At 47.4% G+C, this 14633-nt stretch overlaps 1 protein-coding gene across 1 annotated transcript in view; it reads right to left on the reverse strand.

Moving 5' to 3' along the window:
* The window catches only part of insra (insulin receptor a), a 34602-nt gene extending 20511 nt beyond the window's left edge, over window positions 1-14091 (reverse strand). The window contains exons 1-10 of the mRNA XM_058394528.1: window positions 12988-14091; window positions 11322-11870; window positions 7498-7825; window positions 7150-7289; window positions 6752-6896; window positions 6390-6604; window positions 6169-6295; window positions 5732-5982; window positions 5461-5628; window positions 5088-5286 (exon numbers count right to left, since the gene is read on the reverse strand). Coding sequence (XP_058250511.1) covers window positions 5088-5286; window positions 5461-5628; window positions 5732-5982; window positions 6169-6295; window positions 6390-6604; window positions 6752-6896; window positions 7150-7289; window positions 7498-7825; window positions 11322-11870; window positions 12988-13063 — 2198 coding nt within the window. The 5' untranslated portion in view covers window positions 13064-14091. The remainder of the gene's footprint in view (window positions 1-5087; window positions 5287-5460; window positions 5629-5731; window positions 5983-6168; window positions 6296-6389; window positions 6605-6751; window positions 6897-7149; window positions 7290-7497; window positions 7826-11321; window positions 11871-12987) is intronic.
* Between the last annotated feature and the right edge of the window lie 542 nt (window positions 14092-14633).

Below are 14633 nucleotides of genomic sequence, written 5' to 3' on the forward strand. Positions count from 1 at the left end.
TCAGAGGTGTGTGTGTGTGTGTGTGTGTAGGTGATCAGAGGTGTGTGTGTGTGTAGGTGATCAGAGGTGTGTGTGTGTGTGTGTGTGTAGGTGATCAGAGGTGTGTGTGTGTGTGTGTGTGTAGGTGATCAGAGGTGTGTGTGTGTAGGTGATCAGAGGTGTGTGTGTGTGTAGGTGATCAGAGGTGTGTGTGTGTGTAGGTGATCAGAGGTGTGTGTGTGTGTAGGTGATCAGAGGTGTGTGTGTGTGTAGGTGATCAGAGGTGTGTGTGTGTGTAGGTGATCAGAGGTGTGTGTGTGTGTAGGTGATCAGAGGTGTGTGTGTGTGTAGGTGATCAGAGGTGTGTGTGTGTGTGTGTGTAGGTGATCAGAGGTGTGTGTGTGTGTGTGTGTAGGTGATCAGAGGTGTGTGTGTGTGTGTGTGTGTAGGTGATCAGAGGTGTGTGTGTGTGTGTGTGTAGGTGAGCAGAGGTGTGTGTGTGTGTGTGTGTAGGTGAGCAGAGGTGTGTGTGTGTGTGTGTGTAGGTGAGCAGAGGTGTGTGTGTGTGTGTGTGTAGGTGAGCAGAGGTGTGTGTGTGTGTGTGTGTAGGTGAGCAGAGGTGTGTGTGTGTGTGTGTGTAGGTGAGCAGAGGTGTGTGTGTGTGTGTGTAGGTGAGCAGAGGTGTGTGTGTGTGTGTGTGTGTAGGTGAGCAGAGGTGTGTGTGTGTGTGTAGGTGAGCAGAGGTGTGTGTGTGTGTGTAGGTGAGCAGAGGTGTGTGTGTGTGTGTAGGTGAGCAGAGGTGTGTGTGTGTGTGTGTGTAGGTGAGCAGAGGTGTGTGTGTGTGTGTGTGTGTGTGTGTGTGTAGGTGAGCAGAGGTGTGTGGGGGTGTGTGTGTGTAGGTGATCAGAGGTGTGTGTGTAGGTGATGAGAGGTGTGTGTGTAGGTGATCAGAGGTGTGTGTGTGTGTAGGTGATCAGAGGTGTGTGTGTAGGTGATCAGAGGTGTGTGTGTGTGTAGGTGATCAGAGGTGTGTGTGTGTGTAGGTGATCAGAGGTGTGTGTGTGTGTAGGTGATCAGAGGTGTGTGTGTGTGTGTAGGTGATCAGAGGTGTGTGTGTGTGTAGGTGATCAGAGGTGTGTGTGTGTGTAGGTGATCAGAGGTGTGTGTGTGTGTGTAGGTGATCAGAGGTGTGTGTGTGTGTGTAGGTGATCAGAGGTGTGTGTGTGTGTGTAGGTGATCAGAGGGGTGAGTGTGTGTAGGTGATCAGAGGTGTGTGTGTGTGTGTAGGTGATCAGAGGTGTGTGTGTGTGTGTAGGTGATCAGAGGTGTGTGTGTGTGTAGGTGATCAGAGGTGTGTGTGTGTAGGTGATCAGAGGTGTGTGTGTGTGTAGGTGATCAGAGGTGTGTGTGTGTGTGTAGGTGATCAGAGGTGTGTGTGTGTGTGTGTGTAGGTGATCAGAGGTGTGTGTGTGTGTGTGTAGGTGATCAGAGGTGTGTGTGTGTCACTGTGTACTAGTGTGTGTAGGTGTGTACAGGTGTGTGTGTGTGTGATGAGAGGTGTGTGTGTAGGTGATCAGAGGTGTGTGTGTGTGTAGGTGATCAGAGGTGTGTGTGTGTGTGTGTAGGTGATCAGAGGTGTGTGTGTGTGTGTGTAGGTGATCAGAGGTGTGTGTGTGTGTGTGTAGGTGATCAGAGGTGTGTGTGTAGGTGATCAGAGGTGTGTGTGTGTCACTGTGTACTAGTGTGTGTAGGTGTGTACAGGTGTGTGTGTGTGTGATGAGAGGTGTGTGTGTAGGTGATCAGAGGTGTGTGTGTGTGTAGGTGATCAGAGGTGTGTGTGTAGGTGATCAGAGGTGTGTGTGTGTGTAGGTGATCAGAGGTGTGTGTGTGTGTGTGTGTAGGTGATCAGAGGTGTGTGTGTGTGTAGGTGATCAGAGGTGTGTGTGTGTGTGTGTAGGTGATCAGAGGTGTGTGTGTAGGTGATCAGAGGTGTGTGTGTGTCACTGTGTACTAGTGTGTGTAGGTGTGTACAGGTGTGTGTGTGTGTGATGAGAGGTGTGTGTGTAGGTGATCAGAGGTGTGTGTGTGTGTAGGTGATCAGAGGTGTGTGTGTGTGTAGGTGATCAGAGGTGTGTGTGTGTGTGTGTGTAGGTGATCAGAGGTGTGTGTGTGTGTAGGTGATCAGAGGTGTGTGTGTGTGTAGGTGATCAGAGGTGTGTGTGTGTGTGTGTGATCAGAGGTGTGTGTGTGTGTAGGTGATCAGAGGTGTGTGTGTGTGTAGGTGATCAGAGGTGTGTGTGTGTGTAGGTGATCAGAGGTGTGTGTGTGTGTAGGTGATCAGAGGTGTGTGTGTGTGTAGGTGATCAGAGGTGTGTGTGTGTGTGTAGGTGATCAGAGGTGTGTGTGTGTGTAGGTGATCAGAGGTGTGTGTGTGTGTGTAGGTGATCAGAGGTGTGTGTGTGTGTGTAGGTGATCAGAGGTGTGTGTGTGTAGGTGATCAGAGGTGTGTGTGTGTGTAGGTGATCAGAGGTGTGTGTGTAGGTGATCAGAGGTGTGTGTGTGTGTAGGTGATCAGAGGTGTGTGTGTGTGTGTGTGTAGGTGATCAGAGGTGTGTGTGTGTGTAGGTGATCAGAGGTGTGTGTGTGTGTAGGTGATCAGAGGTGTGTGTGTGTGTGTGTAGGTGATCAGAGGTGTGTGTGTAGGTGATGAGAGGTGTGTGTGTAGGTGATCAGAGGTGTGTGTGTGTGTAGGTGATCAGAGGTGTGTGTGTAGGTGATCAGAGGTGTGTGTGTGTGTGTGTGTAGGTGATCAGAGGTGTGTGTGTGTGTAGGTGATCAGAGGTGTGTGTGTGTGTAGGTGATCAGAGGTGTGTGTGTGTGTGTGTGATCAGAGGTGTGTGTGTGTGTAGGTGATCAGAGGTGTGTGTGTGTGTAGGTGATCAGAGGTGTGTGTGTGTGTAGGTGATCAGAGGTGTGTGTGTGTGTAGGTGATCAGAGGTGTGTGTGTGTGTAGGTGATCAGAGGTGTGTGTGTGTGTAGGTGATCAGAGGTGTGTGTGTGTGTAGGTGATCAGAGGTGTGTGTGTGTGTGTGTGTGTGTAGGTGATCAGAGGTGTGTGTGTGTGTGTAGGTGATCAGAGGTGTGTGTGTGTAGGTGATCAGAGGTGTGTGTGTGTGTAGGTGATCAGAGGTGTGTGTGTGTGTAGGTGATCAGAGGTGTGTGTGTGTGTAGGTGATCAGAGGTGTGTGTGTGTGTAGGTGATCAGAGGTGTGTGTGTGTGTAGGTGATCAGAGGTGTGTGTGTGTGTAGGTGATCAGAGGTGTGTGTGTGTGTAGGTGATCAGAGGTGTGTGTGTGTGTAGGTGATCAGAGGTGTGTGTGTAGGTGATCAGAGGTGTGTGTGTAGGTGATCAGAGGTGTGTGTGTGTGTAGGTGATCAGAGGTGTGTGTGTGTGTAGGTGATCAGAGGTGTGTGTGTGTGTAGGTGATCAGAGGTGTGTGTGTGTGTGTAGGTGATCAGAGGTGTGTGTGTGTGTGTAGGTGATCAGAGGTGTGTGTGTGTGTAGGTGATCAGAGGTGTGTGTGTGTGTAGGTGATCAGAGGTGTGTGTGTGTGTGTGTAGGTGATCATAGGTGTGTGTGTGTGTGTAGGTGATCAGAGGTGTGTGTGTGTGTGTAGGTGATCAGAGGTGTGTGTGTGTGTGTAGGTGATCAGAGGTGTGTGTGTGTGTGTAGGTGATCAGAGGTGTGTGTGTGTGTGTAGGTGATCAGAGGTGTGTGTGTGTGTGTAGGTGATCAGAGGTGTGTGTGTGTGTGTAGGTGATCAGAGGTGTGTGTGTGTGTGTAGGTGATCAGAGGTGTGTGTGTGTGTGTAGGTGATCAGAGGTGTGTGTGTGTGTAGGTGATCAGAGGTGTGTGTGTGTGTGTAGGTGATCAGAGGTGTGTGTGTGTGTGTAGGTGATCAGAGGTGTGTGTGTGTGTGTAGGTGATCAGAGGTGTGTGTGTGTGTGTAGGTGATCATAGGTGTGTGTGTGTGTGTAGGTGATCAGAGGTTTGTGTGTGTGTGTAGGTGATCAGAGGTGTGTGTGTGTGTGTAGGTGATCAGAGGTGTGTGTGTGTGTGTAGGTGATCAGAGGTGTGTGTGTGTGTGTAGGTGATCAGAGGTGTGTGTGTGTGTGTAGGTGATCAGAGGTGTGTGTGTGTGTGTGTAGGTGATCAGAGGTGTGTGTGTGTGTGTAGGTGATCAGAGGTGTGTGTGTGTGTGTAGGTGATCAGAGGTGTGTGTGTGTGTAGGTGATCAGAGGTGTGTGTGTGTGTAGGTGATCAGAGGTGTGTGTGTGTGTAGGTGATCAGAGGTGTGTGTGTGTGTAGGTGATCAGAGGTGTGTGTGTGTAGGTGATCAGAGGTGTGTGTGTGTAGGTGATCAGAGGTGTGTGTGTGTGTAGGTGATCAGAGGTGTGTGTGTGTGTAGGTGATCAGAGGTGTGTGTGTGTAGGTGATCAGAGGTGTGTGTGTGTAGGTGATCAGAGGTGTGTGTGTGTGTAGGTGATCAGAGGTGTGTGTGTGTAGGTGATCAGAGGTGTGTGTGTGTGTGTAGGTGATCAGAGGTGTGTGTGTGTGTAGGTGATCAGAGGTGTGTGTGTGTGTGTAGGTGATCAGAGGTGTGTGTGTGTGTGTAGGTGATCAGAGGTGTGTGTGTGTGTGTAGGTGATCAGAGGTGTGTGTGTGTGTGTAGGTGATCAGAGGTGTGTGTGTGTGTGTAGGTGATCAGAGGTGTGTGTGTGTGTGTAGGTGATCAGAGGTGTGTGTGTGTAGGTGATCAGAGGTGTGTGTGTGTGTGTAGGTGATCAGAGGTGTGTGTGTGTGTGTGTAGGTGATCAGAGGTGTGTGTGTGTAGGTGATCAGAGGTGTGTGTGTGTAGGTGATCAGAGGTGTGTGTGTGTCACTGTGTACTAGTGTGTGTAGGTGTGTACAGGTGTGTGTGTGTGTGTGTGTGGGTGATGAGAGGTGTGTGTGTGTAGGTGTGTACAGGTGTGTGTCACTGTGTACTAGTGTGTGTAGGTGTGTGTGTGTGTGTGTGTAGGTGATGAGAGGTGTGTGTGGTCAGTACCTGATGCGGAAGACTTCATTGTGTAGGTAATTCTCGAAGGTTTTGCGGTACTCGCTCTCCTCCGCCTCTTTCTTCAGCTGTTTCTCAGTTTTAGGACATGGACAGCAGCTGTCCCCCAGTCCTGACTCCTCCGTCTGGTTCCACTTCTCTCCCTCCTTACTGTCGAGCTGTGTGGGGGCTCGAGATGGCAGTTTCATGCCTAACACACACACACACACACCTTTACTCACTGAGGTAAGTGGAGTGATATTTCCTCTTTTATAATCTTCGTATAATGTATCCACACTATACGTGTGGTGTTACACACATACACACACACACACACACACCTCTGATCACCCACCCACCCACACACACACACACACACACACACCTTTCTGGCAGTAGTCAAACTTGTAGAGCTCACTGGCCTCAGGCTGCTGTAGGCAGGACACTACGTAGTGTGTGATGTTGCCATTGGGGTCATTTGGGGGTTTCCACTTCAGGATGATCTGAGAGGACGAGTTGGACGATGAGATCGGGTCCAGAGGTACAGAGGGTTCTGAAAGGACAGGGAGATCATGTAACATGTGCTGTTTATCGGTGTGTCACTGATGCTCATCTGCATTGTTTAAAGGCAGGTTAGCGCTAAGCTAACGGCTCACTGGTGGCGTTGGTGCGGACGTAGATGATCTGGCTCTTGGCCCCCTGGACCTGGTGCTCGTCAGAGGTGGAGAGCTGGGCTTTAACCATGATGGCATACTGAGTCCAGGGCTTTAAGGCCATGATGAGGAACCCGGGTTCCAGCTGCTGTCGGACATCGCTGGAGCGATGAGGAGGATCCACATCTGCAATCACCCAGCTGTTAGAGCCACACGCACCTCGCCCATCAAACTCCGTCACATTCCTGTATGGCCTGCATGAATCCCGTCACACACACACACACACACACACTTTAACAACATAGCTACAGACTTAACCTGAAGCGTGTTCACTCACAGGTTAAAGTTCCTGTGTTCAACTTTTCAGATTCCTCTTTTAACTTGGAAATGATTTGTAAAATGCCTGGATTCCTATATAACTAGAATGTGTCATGACTTACGCTTCCTTATACAGAACCATGAAGCCCAGCAGGTCCCTGAAGTCCGGCGGCCAGAACGGCTCCCACTTTATAATGATTTTATCTGGAAGAGTCCGAATAGTCGTGAACTTCAACACCCGGTACTCACCTGAGAGAGAGAGAGAGAGAGAGAGAGAGAGAGAGTGCAGGAGTGAGAGAGTGTAGGAGTGAGAGTGTGTGTGTGTGTGTGTGTGATAACTCACATGACACCTGGTCTCCGTTGGTTTTGAAGCCGATGTCGTTCTTGGGCTGTCTGTCTCTCGTCCCCGTCACCTCCTCCATCCTGCGTATCTCACTCATACACAGTTTGGAGTTGTGATGGAAGAACATGCGGCCCTGCAGGATGGTCAGGTTGTGTTTTGACCAGTCCCACAGCTGGCGCAGGTTCTGATTGTCCAGTGCGAAGAAGGAATAATTCCTTTATTTAAAAAGGGAAAAAGCAGAGAGACTTTAATAATCCATCAGGAATAATAAAAACCCTGTGCACCAATAAATGTAGCTTCAAATGAGTGTGATCCTCACCCCGCCCCTTCTGCTCTGAGCCAATCAAAACACTTGGTCTTACCCCCTCTCCTGTGTCTCTCCACGGATCAGTCGCAGCTTCCTGAGGAACGACAGAGAGACGAGAGCGTAGGAGCGACGCACCATCAGGTATCCTGTGATTTCCTCCAGCTGACCTAGATTAGCTTCCAGTTCTGTTGCGATGTTATCTAAACACACACACACACACACACACAATGTGTGTATGGTTTTTGATGTATTTACAGGTGTGTTACTGTAACAATCACAGTATGATGATGGAGTCATGCTGAATCTAAGTGTTCAGGTTGTAGAGTGTCTCTCTAACACTTCCTCCTCACTGTTACCTTCATCATCATCATCATTATTATTATTATTATTATTATTATTATTATTATTATTATTATCATCATCATCATCATCATCATCGTTGTTATTATTTACTTCCTCCTCGGATGTTGATGGTGAGGCTGCCGTTGAGCAGCGTGCAGCCCCGCAGTCCCTGAGCTGTGGTCACAGAGTCCACCGTCTTCTCTCCTACACACACTTTAGGACACATTCCTGCACACGGTGTACACATCAGCCTACACACACACACACACATACATACACACACACACACACATGACATGAGATCCAGCTGATACAGCATGTTTAACCAATAAAGAAACTTCTGAGAAAACTTGGAGACTCTCTGAAACCTCGCATTCTGTAGAACGTGACCTCAGAATGAACATTCCCTTCAACATCGTGTGCTCTGAGTGTGTGTGTGTGTGTGTGTGTGGGACTCACATTGTGGAGTTGACGGTGGTGTACCCTGCGGGACACTCAGGAACACATGCCCCCTGGTGGATGACGTAGGAGTTGCAGGCTTGGTCTGATGTTTTGCCAGAGCACTGCATATGAAGGGCGTGGCAGTAGGCGGAGCTCACACACCGCCATCCCTTAAAGGAGAGAAAGCCAGAGGGGCAGGCCTCCACACACACCCCCGCGTGCAGGAAGTGACGACACGCAATGCACTCTGCTGCAGAGTCCGGCTTCATGCATCCTCCCAAACACTCAGTGTGACAGCACTGACCGTCCACCGTACACGCCCTCGCCTTACACACTGACGGACACACTGCAGGGGGCGGGGCAAGTGGAGGAGAGGTGGAGGGTGGAGAGAGAGACAATGAGTGACAGAGACAGATATGAGACAGAGAAAATATATGTTACACACACACACACACACCCACCCTTATACCCCCCCCCACACACACACACACAAACAGAGAACAGAAACAACACACACCCAACTACTACAACATGTTTATTACACAATAACATAAGGGAAGTTCAGTGTACACACACTCACTCTCTGTGTGTGTGTGTGTGTGTGAGAGAGAGAGAGAGAGAGAGAGAGATAGAGAGAGTTGTGGAACAGCTACATTTAGATATGTAACTAGTGTTTTATTTGTATTTCTGTTTAATGTTATCAGTGTGTGTACAGTGTGTGTGTGTGTGTTCAGTGTGTGTGTGTTCAGTGTGTGTGTGTGTGTTCAGTGTGTGTGTGTGTGTACAGTGTGTGTGTGTGTGTACAGTGTGTGTGTTCAGCGTGTGTGTGTTCAGTGTGTGTACAGTGAGTGTGTGTTCAGCGTGTGTGTGTTCAGTGTGTGTACAGTGTGTGTGTGTTCAGTGTGTGTGTGTGTGTACAGTGTGTGTGTGTGTGTTCAGTGTGTGTGTGTGTGTACAGTGTGTGTGTGTGTACAGTGTGTGTGTTCAGCGTGTGTGTGTTCAGTGTGTGTACAGTGAGTGTGTGTGTGTGTGCAGTGTGTGTGCGTACAGTGTGTGTGTGTGTACAGTGTGTGTGTGTTCAGTGTGTGTGTGTACGGTGTGTGTGTGTACGGTGTGTGTGCGTACAGTGTGTGTATACAGTGTGTGTGTGTGTGTGTGTACAGTGTGTGTGTTCAGTGTTTGTGTGTGTGTACAGTGTCTGTGTGTGTTCAGTGTGTGTGTGTACGTGTGTGTATGTGCAGTGTGTGTGTGTTCAGTGTGTGTGAATGTTCAGTGTGTGTGTGTACAGTGTGTGTGTGTACAGTGTGTGTGTGTGTTCAGTGTGTGTGTGTGTTCAGTGTGTGTGTGTGTTCAGTGTGTGTGTGTACAGTGTGTGTGTGTTCAGTGTGTGTGTGTGTGTGTGTTCAGTGTGTGTGTGTGTTCAGTGTGTGTGTACAGTGTGTGTGTGTGCAGTGTGTGTGTGTACAGTGTGTGTTCAGTGTGTGTATTCAGTGTGTGTACAATGTGTGTGTGTTCAGTGTGTGTGTAAAGTGTGTGTGAATGTTCAGTGTGTGTGTTCAGTGTGTGTGTGTTCAGTGTGTGTATATGTACAGTGTGTGTGTGTGCAGTGTGTGTGTGTACAGTGTGTGTTCAGTGTGTGTATTCAGTGTGTGTGTACAATGTGTGTGTGTACAGTGTGTGTAAAGTGTGTGTGAATGTTCAGTGTGTGTGTTCAGTGTGTGTGTGTTCAGTGTGTGTATATGTACAGTGTGTGTGTGTGCAGTGTGTGTGTGTACAGTGTGTGTTCAGTGTGTGTATTCAGTGTGTGTACAGTGTGTGTTCAGTGTGTGTATTCAGTGTGTGTACAATGTGTGTGTGTTCAGTGTGTGTATATGTACAGTGTGTGTGTGTGCAGTGTGTGTGTGTACAGTGTGTGTTCAGTGTGTGTATTCAGTGTGTGTACAATGTGTGTGTGTTCAGTGTGTGTGTAAAGTGTGTGTGAATGTTCAGTGTGTGTGTTCAGTGTGTGTGTGTGTTCAGTGTGTGTATATGTACAGTGTGTGTGTGTGCAGTGTGTGTGTGTACAGTGTGTGTTCAGTGTGTGTATTCAGTGTGTGTGTACAATGTGTGTGTGTAAAGTGTGTGTGAATGTTCAGTGTGTGTGTTCAGTGTGTGTGTGTGTTCAGTGTGTGTATATGTACAGTGTGTGTGTGTGTGTGTACAGTGTGTGTTCAGTGTGTGTACAGTGTGTGTTCAGTGTGTGTATTCAGTGTGTGTACAGTGTGTGTTCAGTGTGTGTATTCAGTGTGTGTACAGTGTGTGTTCAGTGTGTGTATTCAGTGTGTGTACAGTGTGTGTATTCAGTGTGTGTGTACAATGTGTGTGTGTTCAGTGTGTGTTCAGTGTGTGTAAAGTGTGTGTGAATGTTCAGTGTGTGTGTTCAGTGTGTGTGTGTTCAGTGTGTGTATATGTACAGTGTGTGTGTTCAGTGTGTGTGTACAATGTGTGTGTGTACAATGTGTGTGTGTTCAGTGTGTGTGTAAAGTGTGTGTGAATGTTCAGTGTGTGTGTTCAGTGTGTGTGTACAGTGTGTGCAGTGTGTGTGTTCAGTGTGTGTATATGTACAGTGTGTGTGTGTTCAGTGTGTGTGTACAGTGTGTGCAGTGTGTGTGTTCAGTGTGTGTATATGTACAGTGTGTGTGTGTTCAGTGTGTGTTCAGTGTGTGTATTCAGTGTGTGTGTACAATGTGTGTGTTCAGTGTGTGTGTAAAGTGTGTGTGAATGTTCAGTGTGTGTTCAGTGTGTGTGTGTTCAGTGTGTGTGTAAAGTGTGTGAATGTTCAGTGTGTGTGTTCAGTGTGTGTGTGTTCAGTGTGTGTGTGTTCAGTGTGTGTGTATTCAGTGTGTGTGTATACAGTGTGTGTGTGTTCAGTGTGTGTGTGTTCAGTGTGTGTGTATACAGTGTGTGTGTTCAGTGTGTGTATGTATACAGTGTGTGTGTTCAGTGTGTGTATGTATACAGTGTGTGTGTATACAGTGTGTGTGTTCAGTGTGTGTGTATACAGTGTGTGTGTATACAGTGTGTGTGTTCAGTGTGTGTGTATACAGTGTGTGTGTGTTCAGTGTGTGTTCAGTGTGTGTGTATACAGTGTGTGTGTATACAGTGTGTGTGTTCAGTGTGTGTGTATACAGTGTGTGTGTATACAGTGTGTGTGTATACAGTGTGTGTGTTCAGTGTGTGTGTATACAGTGTGTGTGTATACAGTGTGTGTGTTCAGTGTGTGTGTATACAGTGTGTGTGTATACAGTGTGTGTTCAGTGTGTGTGTATACAGTGTGTGTGTATACAGTGTGTGTGTTCAGTGTGTGTGTATACAGTGTGTGTGTGTGTGATCAGTGACTGATGTGTTTATGTTCTTTGTCACCACATGACCTCCGAACAGGAAAAGGCCACATAATGGAAGGAAATCATTCAGACCAGAGTGTGTGTGTGTGTGTATGTGTGTGTGTGTGTGTGTGTGTGTGTGTGTGAGAGAGAACTTTTTCAGGAAACTATTAGGCACGTTTCCCTGTGAGGAACGTTTCGTGAAACTCAGGAACTTCAGGCATCGTGGTTCCAAGAACACTTTTAGTTCTGAATGGACGAGTGGACGAATGAAGTGGACACATAAATCAGCAGACCAGTGGGAAAATCCAGAAACAAACAAAGATATGAAGTGAACAAACAGATTACTACACAAACACACAACTACAGACACACACATGAAGTCATGTTACACACAACTACACAAGATAACAGTCCACTGAACAAAGCAACAGGTAACAACTATACACACACACACACACACACACACACAGTACTCACTTCGCTGGCAGTGTCGTTGTGTCCAGCAGCGTGCTCCAAACTGCCCGTTGATGGTGGTCTGAGGGCAGATGGTCTTGCCCCTGGCCATGCCCGGACACACGTCTCCACACTCTCCCTCGTTCTTATTGGCGAAGATGTAGTTGTCTTCCACAGAGTCCAGGACCTGGGACCAGTCGAGGGTAGAGAGGTAGCAGAGGTCCGGGTTCTTCTCCAGCCGCACGGCGCCGCGGGTGATGTTCATCAGACTGTGCAGTCCGATCTCCTTCAGCTGCAGCATCTCGAAGATGACCAGTGCGTAGTTGAAGAACAGGTTGTTTCCTCGGATGACGGTCAGGTTGGGGAACAGGTCACTCAGGCTCTCCAGGCCGTACACGCGGAACAGCAGCAGGTAATCGGTCACTACGGTTAGCTTGGGGAAGCTCAGACCCCGGAAGTCCTCCGCTCTGGTGTGGAACATCAGCAGGATCTTCAGGTGGCCCTCGATCACCGTGCAGTTCTCCAGAAGGCGCAGGTTAGTCACGTTGTTCCTGATGTCCCTGCTCGGACAAACTGGGAACAAAAGAGTGAAAGCAGAAGTGGGGTCAGGAACGAGAGAAGACCGGCAGCACACTAATCTAATCAATGACCATACAGATGAGCAGAAGAACAGACGAGTGGACACAGATAAATAAAGATCTGCATGTAAAATGTGACCACGGTGGTGTGAAGAGCTCAAGACAAGGACACTTCTGTTTCTGGACCTGAACTCGGCCCAAAGGGGTCAAAGCACGGCCCAGTTTAATTCCATCTAATACAGAATGCCTTCAGTGAGAGAACACACACACACTTCTGCACCCCACACCTCAACCACACTTCTGCACCTCCCCCCCACACCTCAACCACACTTCTGCACCTCCATCCCACACCTCAACCACACTTCTGCACCTCCACCCCACACCTCAACCACACTTCTGCACCTCCACCCCACACCTCAACCACACTTCTGCACCTCCACCCCACACCTCAACCACACTTCTGCACCTCCACCCCACACATCTTATGTTCGATTATACAGCATGTTGCAGTAACGAAGCTTGCTGAGATTGTGAATATTCAGTGAGAGCTAATGGCTTCCAACGCTGTGAGTGACAGTAACCGTTATAGCGCCTAAATGTGGGCGTGTCCGGTGACGCAACAATGTGGAGAAAAGTTGAACTTTATGTGAGTATGACGTGACTTAGTGCAGAGACTTCCAATGGGAGTGTGGACACATTACACACACACACACACTGCTGAATTTCACACACACTACAGAGCATTTATCTGGACACACTAAATAAAATACATCAATAATATCATCTTTTTTTTTTATCATGGAGAATATTTTCTACATGTTTTATTTGCCCAGAGAGAGCTGTGAATCGTTTTAAAAGCTGTAAATATTTCTCTGATGAATTCAGAGCTGGTGTAAATCATTTCAGGATTTATTTTTATTTTAATCTTTAAACTTTAACAGCGGCGAAGCGCGAAACACTTCATGGAAGTAGTGCTGTGTGTTTATTACACACACACACACACCTGTAGGAAGAGAAGGTCCAGAGAAATGCACAACATTTATCACTAATAATCATTACAGATGTATTAAATGTACATTAATAATAAGAGTAATTTGGATATAAAGACTTACTCTCAGCACTGCTCCTCGGCCAGTCTCTCACTCCGACACACACCAACACACACCACAACAAACTCCACAGCTGCATTTTACACACACACACACACACACACACACACACACACACACAACCTTCCTTCTGCTCAAAAAAAAACTGCTTTACACACAAAACAACAAGAAAACAAAGTAAAAAAGTCAAAGTCGCTGAGGGGGAAACTTAAAGCCGTGATCCAGCTTAGCTAGCATAACTGACTAGCATGCTGTGATTGTTTTAGCTTAGCTTCACTCAGAACAGCCGTCACAACACTCCCGGCCGTCCAGGACGGCATTGTGGCTTATTAATCTTTCCAAAATCTTCATCTTGGACCGGAGTATTTTTGTATTTTCGCCGGAGAGAGAGGATAAAATGCCTCCCTGGATAGCTCGCAAAGCCAAAAGGACAAACTAGCGCTAAGCTAACTTCGCTAGTGACAAAAGGATTCACAAACTTTTTATTCCCTCCTCCGAAGCAGTCGTTCACACACTTAGAGAAATAACGCGAATAAAAGACAGATGTTGGTCACAGTGTCTGCGGTGTGTGAACGATGACAGAGGTTTCACGCACTTATTCCTTCACCGATGCTAAAGCTAAAGCTAACGGGGTTAGCTAGCTCAGGCTAGTCAAGTCAAGCGTGGCTTCAGTGAAGTTGCACAGCTCCGTGCAGAGGCGCCTCTCAGATCTCACTTTTTATTTACATAAGAATCACTAAAACGCCACGAAAATATAAGATTAAACTCATCAAATCTGTCAGAAATCCGCGGAATGATGAGAGAATATCTGCAGATAAACAGCGCAGTCTCACTACAGAGCTGAGATTTGTCCCTAAAGTTAGTGTGAATTCTCTCTCTCTCTCTCTCTACACTGCCATTAAAGAGCTTTATTCCTCTTTTCCTCTTCTGTTCTGCTCCAGAATGCACGCGGAGGGGAAAAGAGAGCAGAGGAAGAATAAATAAAAAAAAAGTGTAGAGTCCACTCAGAAGTGCAGGATTTCTTCTGTCCAGGCTGGAGGAGCTGCTTTCATATGTCTCTCTCTCTCTCTCTCTCTCTGAACATCCTGAACATCCCACTGAGTCTGTAAACACTGAGAGACAGACAGGCCGAGGGGAAGGGGGAGAGAGAGACAGCGAGAGATAGAGGGGGCAGAGAGACAGACAGGCAGGGGAACAGAGAGAGAGAGAGGCAATAGAGATTGGAATCAAGGACTGGGAATCTATCTCTGTCTCTGTCTCTGTCTCTGTCTCTCTCTCTCTCTCTCTCTCTCTCTCTATATATATATATATATATATATATACATACACATCGCTCTCTCTGTCTGTCTGTCTCTCTCTCTCTCTCTCTCTCTGTCTCTCTCTCTCTCTATATATATATATATATATATACACATCGCTCTCTCTGTCTCTCTCTCTCTCTCTCTCTCTCTCTCTCTGACCTCTACACATGTTTATGGTCAAAGAAAAATAGTTATAATATTAAGCATATTATAATTTTACCAAATAACATCTAAACTGATAGTATAGTTACACACACACACACACACACACACACACACACACAGACGTTATAGGTGTTTAAACAGGAAGTTAAAGTAGAAGATGAAGGATTTTGTCAGGTCTTTACA

The sequence above is a fragment of the Hemibagrus wyckioides genome, linkage group LG07, assembly GCF_019097595.1.
Source record: "Hemibagrus wyckioides isolate EC202008001 linkage group LG07, SWU_Hwy_1.0, whole genome shotgun sequence".
Lineage (NCBI taxonomy): Eukaryota > Metazoa > Chordata > Actinopteri > Siluriformes > Bagridae > Hemibagrus > Hemibagrus wyckioides.